This window comes from Phyllopteryx taeniolatus, chromosome 23, assembly GCF_024500385.1.
Source record: "Phyllopteryx taeniolatus isolate TA_2022b chromosome 23, UOR_Ptae_1.2, whole genome shotgun sequence".
NCBI lineage: Eukaryota > Metazoa > Chordata > Actinopteri > Syngnathiformes > Syngnathidae > Phyllopteryx > Phyllopteryx taeniolatus.
This window is the reverse complement of record NC_084524.1, coordinates 3,637,771-3,651,247: the sequence shown is the minus strand read 5'-3', so window position 1 is coordinate 3,651,247 and position 13,477 is coordinate 3,637,771. Positions and strand designations below refer to the sequence as shown.

Sequence of the window (13,477 nt, the reverse complement as noted above, 5' to 3'; positions counted from 1 at the left end):
TGTGTGTGTGTATATGGTCAGGTGGTCCTGGACTCACAGGATTTCCAGGTCGACCTGGACTCCCCGGTAGGTCAGTTGGCTCAGATATCCCAGGGCCATTGGGAGATCCCGGCCTCCCTGGACTGGATGGAGAGTTCGGTAAGCGCATGTCTTTAATTACATTCCATTCCTACTTGACTTTTTCCTGTCTCACCTCCCTCTCTCCTCTTCAGGTTTGACCGGTCCTCCAGGCCCTCCTGGGCCACCCGGCCCTGGCACAGACCAGGGAGAAAGAGGTGATCCTGGGCTCCCGGGTTACCCTGGAACCCCTGGCAGGAAAGGAGAACCAGGGATCCCCGGAGGCCCCGGAATCTCGGGCAGTCCTGGCTTCAAAGGTAGACCTGGGCTTCTTTGAGACCTTCTCCAGTGCTCCTATGGTTTTCACTGGGCACAGTTTTTACACCATTAAATCTACTTTCTAGGACTACAAGGGGACACTGGATTCAGCGGCGGTCCAGGTCTTAAGGGTTTTTCTGGTGACCCAGGCTATTACGGAAGCAAAGGAGCCAAGGGCTTCCGAGGTAGGGGGACTATAAACTTCCCAGATGCGGATCAAGCAGTGATGTGACTTTAGCGGTGAATAAAAAATTTGTGTTACATCCTGGCCACCTCCCCAGGCCCTGCGGGTCCGAAGGGTCGCCCTGGTATCACACTCCCCGGGACATTTCAGCAGTTTGAGCGACCCTTCGGAGACGGCGGTCCTCCAGGTGGACCTGGACCCCGTGGTTTCACTGGAGTGACCGGTCAGCCTGGGATGCCTGGACAGCCAGGTGAATATTGATAGATTATGTATCATTGTTGTAATCTGTAATATACAGTGTTACCTTACGTTACGGACGAGCGTCAGATTTGTCACCGCTCGAGTGAAGTCATCGCATTTGCCAATGCTAAATGAGGTACTAAATGAGAACGCTCGCAAGGAGCTGCTGTTGGCCAAAACTCATGCCCAAACGCTCACAATGAACTAGTAACCCAGCCAACATGACACCAGCTCTTGACGTCGTTCGCTGGGCAGGAGACCAGTCAGAAGACCATTACAATAGTAACATTTTGAGTCAAGGTTTCAGACTTGTTTTTTGTTTTTGTAAAGAAAGTAACCACATGTATTTACTAACAACAATCCCCTTTTCTTCACTGCAAAAAACAATTTGATTTTGTTGCGGATTAATTGAAGGAAATTTTGGTTCATCGTGTTATTTGTTTTAGACAGTGACAAAATACTGTAACTGAACTGTAGTCATCTGGAGACACTGCTAAATGTAACTGTGTGTCATTTGCATAGCTATGATAGTCAACATCAAAATTCTGAAGAATTTGACCCAAGGGTAGCATAGACAGGCAAAACACAAAGGGTCTGAGAATAGACCCTTGAGGGACCCCACGTCATTGCCATTGCCATGTTTTTTTTATGTGCGGATTAATGGCATTTCAATTCATTTCAAAAAATCTATTTGATATGCGAATAAATTGACTTACGAGCTCAGTCACAGAATCAATTAAACTCCTAAGTCATGGTATGACAAAACCATGTCCACTTTTCACAAAATCAAACATTCCCTTTTCACCTCAGGTTCAAAGGGACGTCCCGGTTCTGTTGGTAAACTGGGCCGCACTGGTTCTGTTGGTCTGCCTGGACCAGTTGGTGACCCGGGTCCTCCGGGTTTCCCTGGACCCACTGGAGAACAAGGTCTATTTTAGTGTTTTTTTCCTCACTCTGTGCAAGAGATACATGTAATAATCTTTTTGCGTGCTCCTTCTCAGGCCTTCCCGGTACCGTCGGTCGTCCCGGCGGTCCCGGCTCCGTGGGGCGCAGCATCAGTATCGGCTACACTCTGGTGAAGCACAGCCAAAACGTGCAGGTTCCAATGTGTCCTCAGGGCATGGCCAAACTGTGGGACGGTTACAGCTTGCTTTACGTGGAGGGTCAAGAGAAGGCACACAACCAGGACCTCGGTATGAAAATTTGCCAGATGAGACGACTTTTGCCGGAAGCAACGCAACTTATCTTTGTGTCTCCAGGTCAGCCGGGGTCCTGCCTACCCAGGTTCAGCACCATCCCCTTCCTCTACTGCTCCCCCAACGAGGTGTGCTACTACGCCAGCCGCAATGACAAATCTTACTGGCTCTCCACCACCGCGCCCATCCCCATGATGCCCGTGGCCCAGATTCAGATACGGCCTTACATCAGCAGGTATTGAGTTTTTCCAGCTCTGTGTGCATAGGTGGGGAATTCAGTGCTCCTCCTCCTCTACATTTAAAATGTTTTCTTACGCTAGGTGTTCGGTGTGCGAGGCGCCGTCTCAGGCGGTGGCAGTTCACAGTCAGGACTTGACCATTCCTAATTGCCCCCCTGGCTGGAGGAGTCTCTGGATAGGCTACTCCTTCCTCATGGTAAGCGTATACCGCAAACTATGATCCCGAAAGAACATTAGCCTTAAAAATAAATAGCGTGCAGATGATTTCAACAGAGCAAAAACACACGCATGCAGGTGAAGACTCTCTTAGCGTGATACAAACAAAATGCTTTTTTTTCAATACAGCACACAGCGGCCGGGGCCGAAGGCGGCGGCCAGTCCCTGGTATCCCCCGGCTCGTGCCTGGAAGATTTCCGGGCGACGCCGTTCATTGAGTGCAACGGCGCCAAAGGGACGTGCCATTACTTCGGCAACAAGTACAGCTTCTGGCTGACCACGGTGGATCCCAACCGCGAGTTTGTCTACTCGCCGGCGCAGGAGACCCTGAAGGGAGGCCAAGAGCGCTCCAAAGTCAGCAGATGCCAAGTGTGCAGCAAGGTCTTGTAGGAAGAGGAGACGATAGGAATTGACGAGGTGATGGGCAAAGAAATCTTTCAAAGCAAGAACATCTGACTGAAAATGAGCCACCTCTGCTTCTAAATAGTTTTTGTCATCCCCTTTCGGAATGAATGGCTTATCGGTGGGGTGAAATGATGTGAGAGAAGGGTTGTGCTCTCCTCCAGAATATCACTGACAAAGGTGCTACGTGTTTCGTGTTATATATTGTCTTTGCTCCTGTTGCCGTTGTTCGGGGGCGGAAACCATTCTCGGCTACCTCAGAGCGTGCCGACGTTTCTGCAATGCCCTGCGCTGTGTTAGCCGCGGGCTTCTGCATCACTTGTTTGAATTTGTTTCGCAGCTGATTTAACTGCAGCGCACGTGCACACAAAATTTTTTTTAATTCAAACAAAAAAAAAAACAGCTTGACCCTGAAACACACAGTTTGTGGTGAAATATACATCAACAATAGTTTGTCCGTTCCTAAAAGCTTTGGCGTTTTTTGTTTTTTTGTTTTTTCTGTTTAAGGACTGGTTAACATTCATGTCTACTTATACTATTTGCATGCTTTCATCAGATGCGAAAAGGAATTTTCCTGAATTTTCAAGCGACTGTGGCGACAGTATTATTTGGGAGAAGTTTGCCCCTAATCATTTCCTGTCAGGCCGCTCCCTGCAGGTCCTCACGATCAACGACAACAAATGTAACGGCGCAGCACATTCAGTTTTTGTTACATTCACGGCGCTTCACTTATTAACTTGGATTCTTTTTAGTCGGCGTGTATGTTGTTTTTGTTGACCTCCTCACCGGTGCTACTAGGAGCTGCATTCGTCAAAGCAGCACTTTTCCACAAATTCCCTCGCACAGCTACCCACCACCAGTTCTGGATGACTTCAACGAGGCCACGTTTCATATTTTTTTGCACTGACAATGTTTTGGAATAAGTATGGAAAACCAAACCACTTGCCGGGCTGTAAACCCTCCCTCTCACACTTTTTGTGCTACACTAAAACTACTCCAACACAACACACACTTGTCATATAGAATGTTAATTATTGCTGTACATAGTTTTTACTGTACTTCCCTGCATTTTCTCCCTTATTAATGCTTTTAGTGCTATATTGTTTTTATATTCTTCTCATTTCTGTAATGGTCTTTGGAAGGATGGAGTTTCTGCTTGTAAACAATTTCTCAAGGATGTACTGCTGAATTCCAAATGATATAAATAAGAATAAAAGAGATCCCTTGGAACCACTATGACCACGTCGATAGCTCTGTCTTTTTTGTTGTTCCGTTATCTGAAATGTAAGTATTTTATCATGATGCTAGCCATTGTTTTTGTTTCCTGGGAAAGAAGAGATGGGCAGAGAGCGTGTACATTAACATTTGGCTGGGGAGGGGGGCGGGGGCCTTTAGGAGTGTTCTATATGGAAAATATATATTCACTCTGATGATTGATTGAATATGTTATGCATCCAGTGTCAGCAGTGATGAGAAAATAAATGTGGTTTTCCTCAAAGAGGACCAGAACCAAAGAAAATCAAATGTGTACTTTTCTCTGTGCGCACCACTACATTTTGTATGTTATCTATCCATGTCACCAAAGTGTAGTGTCAGGCCATGGCAGAAGGTAAAATTAACCAGAATTTTGTGTTTTACTCAACAGGACCAGATTTCACAATCAATCAATTTGTGTGTAAATTGAGGCGGGAGCCTGGTATATACATATTCAAGCTTTCACAAAAATAAATAAACAAGTCTAGTAAAATGTATCCATCGTATCAAGACCTTTTTGTTTTTAACACGTTTCTCAAGACTGTCCTATTTCTGGCCACAAGGCGGCGCCAACCCCTGCCGGAAGTAGGAGGGCAAGACCAAGCTCAATTGCTTCCGGGTTGCATGTTTGGCGGGGAATAGTTGTCACATGCCTGGTGATGGCGTTTTATTTATTTATTTGCTTTACCTGCTGTTATGGCGCAAGAGAACGACTTTGTTTGAAAGCGAGACACACGCATTGTGTTGCGTTGTGCGGCTAAATGTGTGCAACGTGTGCACAAATGTGCCGTTTGGGCTGCGGTTTGCTTTCATTTCCGGTGTCAGGGCTCGCGGGAATTCGAGGCAGGTGTGCACAAAATGGCGTCAATTAGTTGCACACATGTGCTCTAAATTGCCACAAGCAGCAAGATGGCGAGTGTCCGGTCTGCGTTTTCTCAGTTAAGTGAGCACGCTCGTTTGGTTTGAAAAGGTTTGTTAGTTGTTTAAATGACCGGGTTGAAAAATGTTTGTTGTTTGTATGCGTTTTCTAGAGTGGTTTTGTGCTTGTTGCGGAATTGAGGTATAAGCTTGGTTTAGCGCACAAGGTCACAATTCACTTTGGTTTATTTATGACATTTCATTTGTTTGTTCTCTTTTTTTTTTTATGCTGGCCAGCTCTTTTGCATTTTTTTTCTTTTCTTTAAACTCTTGTAAAAGACACACCTGATGACTTTGTGATTCTGAATTTAACTGTATGTTGTTTTTTTTTCAAAACTGTGTGTAGGGATTTTGTTGCATTTTTGTCATTTTTTTCCTCGTGTAATGTAATACTTTTTGTTTATCTGGCTTTTTGTATTTTTTTTATTTTTGGTACTTAAGTTCTGGCTGGGTTAAAATGCTTTTTTTTTTTTCTTCAACCTCAAATCTGTGGTATTGTAACATTGCATTTTTTTTTTGTTTCAATCCTATTAATGCGAAGTGTTTTAATGTACAATTGCATTTTCCCATAATTCATTTTGTTTGAGTAGTGTATTCAACCATTTCCCTTTTTTTTTGGTGGGGGGGGGTTCTTTTATTATAAGTGGGTCTTGTGAAGTTTGTCAATGTATTTTTTTCAAATCAATTGTAGCAATGTACTTTTTATTTTCAATCTTATTGTTCATGTGGCATGTTGAATAATGTCCAATGTATTTTCTTTAACAAACCTGCTGTCAATATATAGTGTATTGAATGTTTGCACTATTTTTTATTTTTTTGTAGGTAATTTTTGATTGGTCTTGTGAGGTTTTGCTTTCTGGGTCATTCATTCATATATATTTTCTTGCTATTTATCTTGGTGTTGCAGGGCGAAGGTAAAGCTGATGAGGGTAATATGAACAAACATGCTCAAATTATAGTTGGCAGTTACGCAACTAATGGTGCATGCGATTGGACGAGTGACAGGAACAATTTCACATCAATTCAGGAATGAACTGGTCTGTGCATAACCTGTCTGTGGGGAGCATGTGAATAGGAGGGGGCAGGGTATTGAGCTTTGTGGTTTGCCTTCGTTGACCATAGCTGTGGAAGTCCTGAGTTTTTGAGGTATACCTTGGTGTTATGTTAGGTCTGATTGTAAGGAGGTAGTACATGGAAAGGGTTAAGGGTTAGTGCAGTCAATTGTTGTTTGGAGGATCTTGTTTGAGATGGTCTGCTACTGTAGTTGTTTGCTAGTCTGGGTCTCGAGCATCTTGTGAAGGGTTTGAGGGAGGAGTATATATTGACACAAAGACAACACAAAATTATGTTTAAGGGTGGAGGTGACTGCAGATTGGATGAGGCACAAAGAGGGAACTAGACCGGGGTAATGAGTACATGCACATATCAAGATGCGACTTGTATGCCACTAATTTTTTTTATTTTATTTTTTTCCTCCCCCAAGGTGTACAATGTGTCAAACTGGACAAAAGGCCAGGTAAAAAAAAATAATTATACACACTGCAATAAAATAAGTGTAGTGCAAGGAAATATGGCCCAAAAATCATATTTTTTGGGGGGCGAAATGGTGATGCACCAGAGCAGCTGTTTGTTTAGAGTTGACGTGTACAGTGCAGGCTTTGAACAAGCAATCAATCGTATTGATCAACGCAAATAAAACGTGTACTGTGTTTCCAGGGTGAAGGAGACAGTGGATCAGGCGAGCCGCACTAAGAGGAACTGGACCAGGTAAGAACTACATAAACATACAAATGAAGAAATGACCACCACACACCACATTTTATTTTTTTTTGTCCCCCCCCAGGTGGGGGCTCTTTTCCACCATGGACGAGTTGGCTGGCACAAAAACCCATGTAACTAAAGTCTGCATGCATGAGAAGTGCTGTGAAATGTCCATATGTCATAAGCTGTATGGTGATAATGTATCCCAGTTTTACAACATTACAAATGTAATAAAAGTATTTCATTCTGCATAATTTTTTTTCAAATCTTTCATTAGTGTACTTTTCTTTTTGTTCCTGCTCGCTGTGTTGACGAATTGCGGCTTTTGTGCAGGACGGCGGTGGAATGGGAGGTGCCAAGCGCCACCGGATGAAGGTATGAATTGTACATGCCCAAAACCAATTGAGCAGCGCGCAATTAATTGTACCATTTATGTTTTGCAGGTGTGGAGATGAGCTGGCTGAAGTCTGAACAAGGGTAACCAACAAAGTAGACCTCAATAAAGCAAGTGACTGACAAGTACTGTAGGCTATGAATGAAAGGAAAGGCTTGGCAAAGGTAACAAAAATACACTCTTGCACGATTTTAATTGTTTTAATTTTGCAGTGCTCAGGAGCTGGATGGGATGAGGGAAAGGACCGATTCCATGTCAAATGAGTTGTCTGTCAGCGAGGCGTGCGTCGATGGTGAACAGCTTTGTGGTTTGTTGGGCAGATGTCGGCCCAGTCGAGTGTTGTTGGCAGGGTCGTGCTTGAGATGGTCTGTAGTTGTTTGGCTTGTCGTAGTTAACGATGGCACTTTGAAAGCTGGAGCGGGCGTTGCAGGCATGGCGTGTGTCAATGGTGAACAGGACAGGGTGGAGTACTGAGCTTTGTGGTTTTGTCTTGGTTGACGGGAGGTGGTAGTTAGTGTGATGGGTGGGGGGGGACTATTCTTCTTTCTGTCTGTTATTGCCACTTGCTGGCCAAGGCGGAGCAACACAATGAATTGGAGGATGCACAAACTGTTTAGTTCTCGACATTCTATTTATTTTTGTTCATTACTCAATGTTTTTCTAATGTATGATATTCTAAAGTGCTATATTTCCTTATTAAATTTGAGATACAAGTGGAGCTGCGGTGCGGCCGACCCAACCTGGAGCTGAACACGCTCGAGACTTTAGAGATGATCGTGGACTTCAGGAGGATTGTTGTACCCACCCACCCACCCACCCTTGAGGACTTGCAAGCTGCCAGAACGAAGACAAGTGCGTGCAAAATCCTCTCGGACCCTCCTCATCCCGGTCACCGGCTCTTCCGGCTCCTTCCCTCGGGTAGGCGCTACCAATCAATGCAAACTAGAACTAGCAGACATTCCAACAGCTTCTTTGCTCTTGCAATAAACTTCTCAAACACCTAACCTACAATTCCATTGCAACATGCTGGCAATTTTTTTGTCGTGAGTTTGTTGTCACAGTTCTGTCGGGCCAATTCTATATTACTCGTGCAGTCACTGTCGTAGCCTCGTGTCGCTGCACTATTTGCATATCTGTTGTTGACCGATACTGGCCACTCATGCCAGAGGAGCATCTCCCCCATTTGCACACAGACTGAGGAGTATCTGCAACATTTGCACAATCAACATTGTCCCAGACTATGGTACTACTCGCTTGAAGTCTCTGCGCCCTTTGCACAATGGTTATTGCACCGGACTATTGCAATATTAGTCATTCGAACTGCTGTAAGTGCTCGAGGACTCTGCATATTTTTGCACAATTGTAAAAAAAAAATAAAAATAATAATAATAATAATGTACCGGCATTACCAGATAACTAGTAACCCTTATTTACTCAGTGACTGTTTTTTGTCAATGTCTTTGTCTCCAAAGTGTTCTGTCTGTTGTCATACTAGAGCAGCTTTAATTCCCGGAGACAAATTCCTTGTGTTTTGGACATACTTGGCAAATAAAGATGATTCTGGTTATGGAATAAATTACTCATCTAGAGCACCACTGTATGATGCATCATGAATTTTATATTGTGACCAAAAAAATAAATAAAAAATTCTACGTTAATGTAGTCTTTTAAATTTAAAAAAAGCACAAGTATTTGCCATTTGGTGTCTTTACCTGAATAAATACAAGTATAATATCTAACAGATGGTAAAAGTTTTTTGAGACACAAGGACTTGTGAGCGCAAACCTGAGATACGAGTGCTGTCTGGTGACGCGCGTCTCAACTCCCTTTGCAACAAGCAGCCTTTTGACATAATTAGCAAATATTTTAAAAAAAAAAGGGCGGGGGGGGGGGGCTTCAAGCTGCGTTTTCTAACACAAGCAAGCAGATGTTTGGACATGTTTGTAACAGTGGCAATGTGCTTGTTGCAGGCTTTTGACTGGCAGAGGCGCATCAGCGCGGAAGGAAAGGTTTGTGCATGGGTTTGCTTGAGCACAGCACGTTCACACTTCACTTTGGGCTTAGCACGTTTTAGTTCTTTTGTTTCTCTTTTCATTTTTGTATGCTGGCCAGCTCCTTCGTGTATTTCTTTTTTTGAATTGTTTTAAATGACGTGTGATGGTTTTGTCACTGACTAAATGTTTGGTTGTTTTAAGTGTTCATGTGCCGTGATTCTTCGATTGCATTTTCTTTACGGTGGGACATTGTACTTTTGTTTTTTGTCTTTTCATGAATTTTCTGGATGGTCTGAAACTTGACTGTAAAATACAAACACTTTTTCATGTATTGTTTTGTAATACATTGGATTATTTATTTTTTTCTTCTCCCCCCAAGGTTAATGTGGTGTGTTTTATGTTGTGATTTGTTTGACAAGCTACCTGTTAAATGAGATGTTTTTATTTGAATGTACTTTTTTTATTTTTTTTTTTTTATTATTTGTCTTTTTGTAGTTCTATGGGGTTTTATGAAGTTTGCTGGCAGGGTCATGTAATTAATGGCAAGGGGGAAGAAGCTGTTAGAATGTCTGCTTGTTGTAGTTTGCATTGTTCAGTAGCGCCTACCTGAGGGAAGGAGCTGGAAGAGAAGGTGCCCAGGATGTGGAGGCTCCAAGAAGATTTTGCATACTCTTAGTTCTGTCTGCATGCAAGTCCTCAAGGGTGGTATCTTTTCAGCAGTTTTGGTTGTCTGTTGCATTCTGAGGTTCTTTTTTTCTGGCAGAACACAGGACTGATTCGATGACTGCAGTGTAGAACGGCCTCAACGGTTCCTGTGGCGGGCCGTGCTTCCGCAGAAGCCGCAGGAAGTACATCCTCTGCTGGGCCTTTTTGAGGCTGGAGATGTTGATCTCCCCCTTCAGGTCCTGAGAGACTAATTCCCAGGAAGTTGAAGGTCTCGACAGTTGGGCAGCTGTGGCGAAGGATGCCTCCTGAAGTCCACGATCATCTCTACAGTCTTGAGCGTGTTCAGCTTCAGGTTGTAGGCTGCATCACTGCTCCAGCCGCTTCATGTCGTCGATATGCAGACTCGTCACCGTCTTTGAGGGCGCTGGAGCGTAGAGTCGCAAGGTGGATCGACGGGAACGCCAATGTGCATCCCCTTGTGGAGCTTCACTTGGATGCCGGCGCCCTTCCCCCTTCGTTGCCTCCGTGCACCATGGCTGCCCTCCCGGTGAGTAACTGAGGGGAAAAAAATGAGCGGATTTGTGAAAGTCCCGGGTAGACTCCGTTTCGCAAGTCTTCCCTCGTGAGTCATTTAATGTCTCCAAAGACAAACGACATATGCTCAAAAGGTGTCTTTAAAAATTATTTATTCCCCCCACCCCCTTTTTTTTGGCAGCAATCCAGAACAAAGGTAGAAATGCCACCGTGCTTCAAGAGCCAAGTACCAACGACACAGGCAGAGTATGTCTTGATTCCACTTACCTACGAACTCACTGGGTATGTAACTGCACACACAAAAAATCAGTGACCTGCTCTAGAGTAATGGTGTGCATTTATTTACTTGTTTTGTAGAGTGGAAGAAAAAGAACAATTCTGCATCAAATGACAAAAGTGGTCTGTGTATAATCTGTCTGCGTTGTGCATGTTAAATGGTGAACAGGAGGGGGCAGAGTACTGAGCTTTGTGGTTTTCCTTGGTTGACTGTAGCAATGGAAGGGAGTTGTTTGGTGGTAGGTTTGATTGTAATGAGGGCAGGCACGGAAAGTGTTGATGGAGCTGGTTGTTGGACATGTAGGGTTGGTTAAGTGGTCTTTGTGAAGGAAGGTTAGGGATGGGCCGCTGGTTGTTTGGCTTGTCTGGTTTGAGAGCAGCGCTGTTTTGAGTTGACGTGTACGGTGCAGGTCGTGAATGAGGAAGCCATCATTTTAATCAACAGCAAATGTAATATTTTGTATTGTTTCAGGTTGAAGACCAGAAAATGGCAGCCCACAAGATGAACGGCTTCTTTTCCCTTGAGGCGAGTGTACAATTAATACACAATGTCTATGACAACATATGTTCAGCTGTCTTTTTTTCTTTTTTTTGTTTTGAAGCATTCTCGAACAAAGGTGGAAATGCTGCCTTGCTGCAAGAGCCAAGCATCAACCATACAGGGAGAGTATATCTTTGTTCCACTTTGTTTGTAGCAACTAACTCACTGGGGATGCACCAACTAACACTGACGATGCTTGTTCAATTCAATTGTTCAACAATGAAGCTTATTGATCAGTAAAATTTCCTTTGAAATATTGTGCTTTTGGTGTTTCTGTTTTTTTGTGGTGGGGGATGGTCAAAGTTGATTGTCTTCACAATGTGCTTTTACTACTTGAATTAAAATTGTAAGTGGGACTATATCCATAATGAAGAGGATGAGTGGAACACAATCTATTTTTTTCCATTAAAATCTGGTTAAAAAAAAATATAATTTTAAATCCTTGTCTGACAAGAATTAGATGTTAAAATGTCTATGGGAAGTAAAGACTTTAAGACTATTTGGTTCATAAAGTACACATGTATAGAAAGGCTTTCTCTTTTCAACAAAGTAGAGTAAGGTAGTTGAGACATGCAGCGTATAATGTGCTGTAATTTGTGTTAATAGTTTTTTTTTTTTTTGGTGGTGTCTGACATCTTTTACTGTCGATGAGTCAACTGCTTCGGAGCACCATCCTTGATGTCCTTCGTCAGTATATTTCTACACCATAAAGTTGGTCTTAATCACTCAAGTATGTAGTCTAATATGTTTTAACATAAGCAGACACAGTCTCGTATGCAGTGTGTATGTACAGCACTGCTGGGTTGCTGGCAGGAAGACCGTGAACGGTGCAGGGACAGACGAGCATGAAAGATCTTGCGTCTTCTCTTCTTATATCTAACAATTCTACATATTTCTGGTCGGGACTTGAAAACTGAGAAACTCCAGATCTGTGGTCTTAATGGGGTGCATTGCAGGATAGGGATTGACTCGTCTATTTCTGCACAAGTTAACAGTTTTTTAATAATCAAAAATAAGGAAATAAAAGTAAATTGGATAAATGTACTTTTGCATTGAATTATGTACACTCGTGTTACAAGCACATTCAATTGAATCAGGTACTGTACATTGCAAAGCATCGTATACATTGAACAGTGTTCTATACATTGCCTATTCTCAAGCTGCCCACCACTGGGCTTGAACTGGCAATCTCAGGTCCACAGACCCATGTCACAATCCCTGCAGCCAGCTGAAGGTGACTGCTACTTCATCCATCCATTTTCTACCGCTTTGCCGAGGTCGGGTCGCCGGGGCAGTAGCTTTAGCAGGGACGCCCAGACTTCCCTCTACCCGGCCACTACATCCAGCTCTTCCGGGGGGATCCTGAGGTGTTCCCAGGCCAGCCGAAAGATGTAGTCTCTCCAGCCTGTCCGGGGTCTCCTCCCGGCGGGATGTGCCTGGAATCAGATGCCCCAGGCACCTCATCTGGCTCCTCTCGATGCGGAGGAGCAGCAGCTGTACTCTGAGATCCTCACGGATGACTGAGCTTCTCACCCTATTTCTAAGGGGAAGCCTGGACGGACACCCTGCAGAGGAAACTCATTTCGGCCGCTTGATCTTGTTCTTTCAGTCACGAGCCGCAGCTCGTGACCATCTGTGAGGGTAGGAACTGTTCCTCCTCATCCATAAATCTTTAACATTTCTACATCCATCCATTTTTTGAGCCGCTTATGCTCACAAGGGTGGCGGGAGCGCTGGAGCCTATCCCAGCTCTCATCGGGCAGGAGGCGGGGTACACCCTGAACTGGTTGCCAGCCAATCGCAGGGCACATAGAAACAAACAACCAGTCGCACTCACATACACACACCTACGTGCAATTTAGAGTTGTCAATTAACCTACCACGCATGTTTTTGGGATGTGGGAGGAAACCGGAGTGCCCGGAGAAAACCCACCCAGGCAAGCTCCACACAGGCGGGGCCGGGGATTGAAGCCCGGTCCTCAGAACTGTGAGGCAGACGCTCTAACCAGTCACCCACCGTGCCGCCCTTTTTTTTTTTTCAAATAGAGTTAAAATAAAGATTAGTGAACTAAATCCCGAAAATTAGTTAAGGTAAATAACTCAGTGATGAGTAGTGATGTGTTTATTTGGTTACGGTAAGTAGATCACATTGGGTAGGATGAGTACATAGCACGTGTTGGCCTGATGCGCAGAGCACTGGTTTACAATCCTGGTTCAAAACCGACTGTTTTGTGTTATTGTTGCTGCACCATCATGGTTGCTTTTGTGATTGTTTTTAAACAAATTA

General features: G+C 44.0%; 1 protein-coding gene and 1 long non-coding RNA gene across 13 annotated transcripts in view; both read left to right on the top strand.

Moving 5' to 3' along the window:
* Positions 1-4,091, top strand: part of col4a6 (collagen, type IV, alpha 6) — a 45,473-nt gene extending 41,382 nt beyond the window's left edge. For all 5 annotated transcript variants that reach the window (XM_061764131.1, XM_061764129.1, XM_061764128.1 and 2 more), the window contains 9 exons: positions 22-138; positions 213-374; positions 462-560; positions 657-809; positions 1,610-1,726; positions 1,801-1,992; positions 2,059-2,230; positions 2,316-2,430; positions 2,580-4,091. In XM_061764131.1, the coding sequence (XP_061620115.1) occupies positions 22-138; positions 213-374; positions 462-560; positions 657-809; positions 1,610-1,726; positions 1,801-1,992; positions 2,059-2,230; positions 2,316-2,430; positions 2,580-2,840 (1,388 nt within the window). In that variant the 3' untranslated portion in view covers positions 2,841-4,091. The remainder of the gene's footprint in view (positions 1-21; positions 139-212; positions 375-461; positions 561-656; positions 810-1,609; positions 1,727-1,800; positions 1,993-2,058; positions 2,231-2,315; positions 2,431-2,579) is intronic.
* Positions 4,092-4,716: 625 nt separating this feature from the next.
* LOC133472886 (uncharacterized) lies at positions 4,717-11,446 on the top strand. 8 transcript variants are annotated; one of them, XR_009786893.1, is made up of 7 exons: positions 4,717-5,044; positions 6,508-6,540; positions 6,741-6,791; positions 6,868-6,916; positions 7,119-7,160; positions 7,229-10,386; positions 10,555-11,446. It is a non-coding gene; the product is annotated as an uncharacterized LOC133472886 (long non-coding RNA). The 8 variants fall into 8 exon arrangements; XR_009786897.1 differs by having other exon boundaries at positions 4,717-6,429; XR_009786898.1 differs by having other exon boundaries at positions 4,717-6,540; positions 7,229-7,343; positions 7,887-10,386.
* Positions 11,447-13,477: the final 2,031 nt, after the last annotated feature.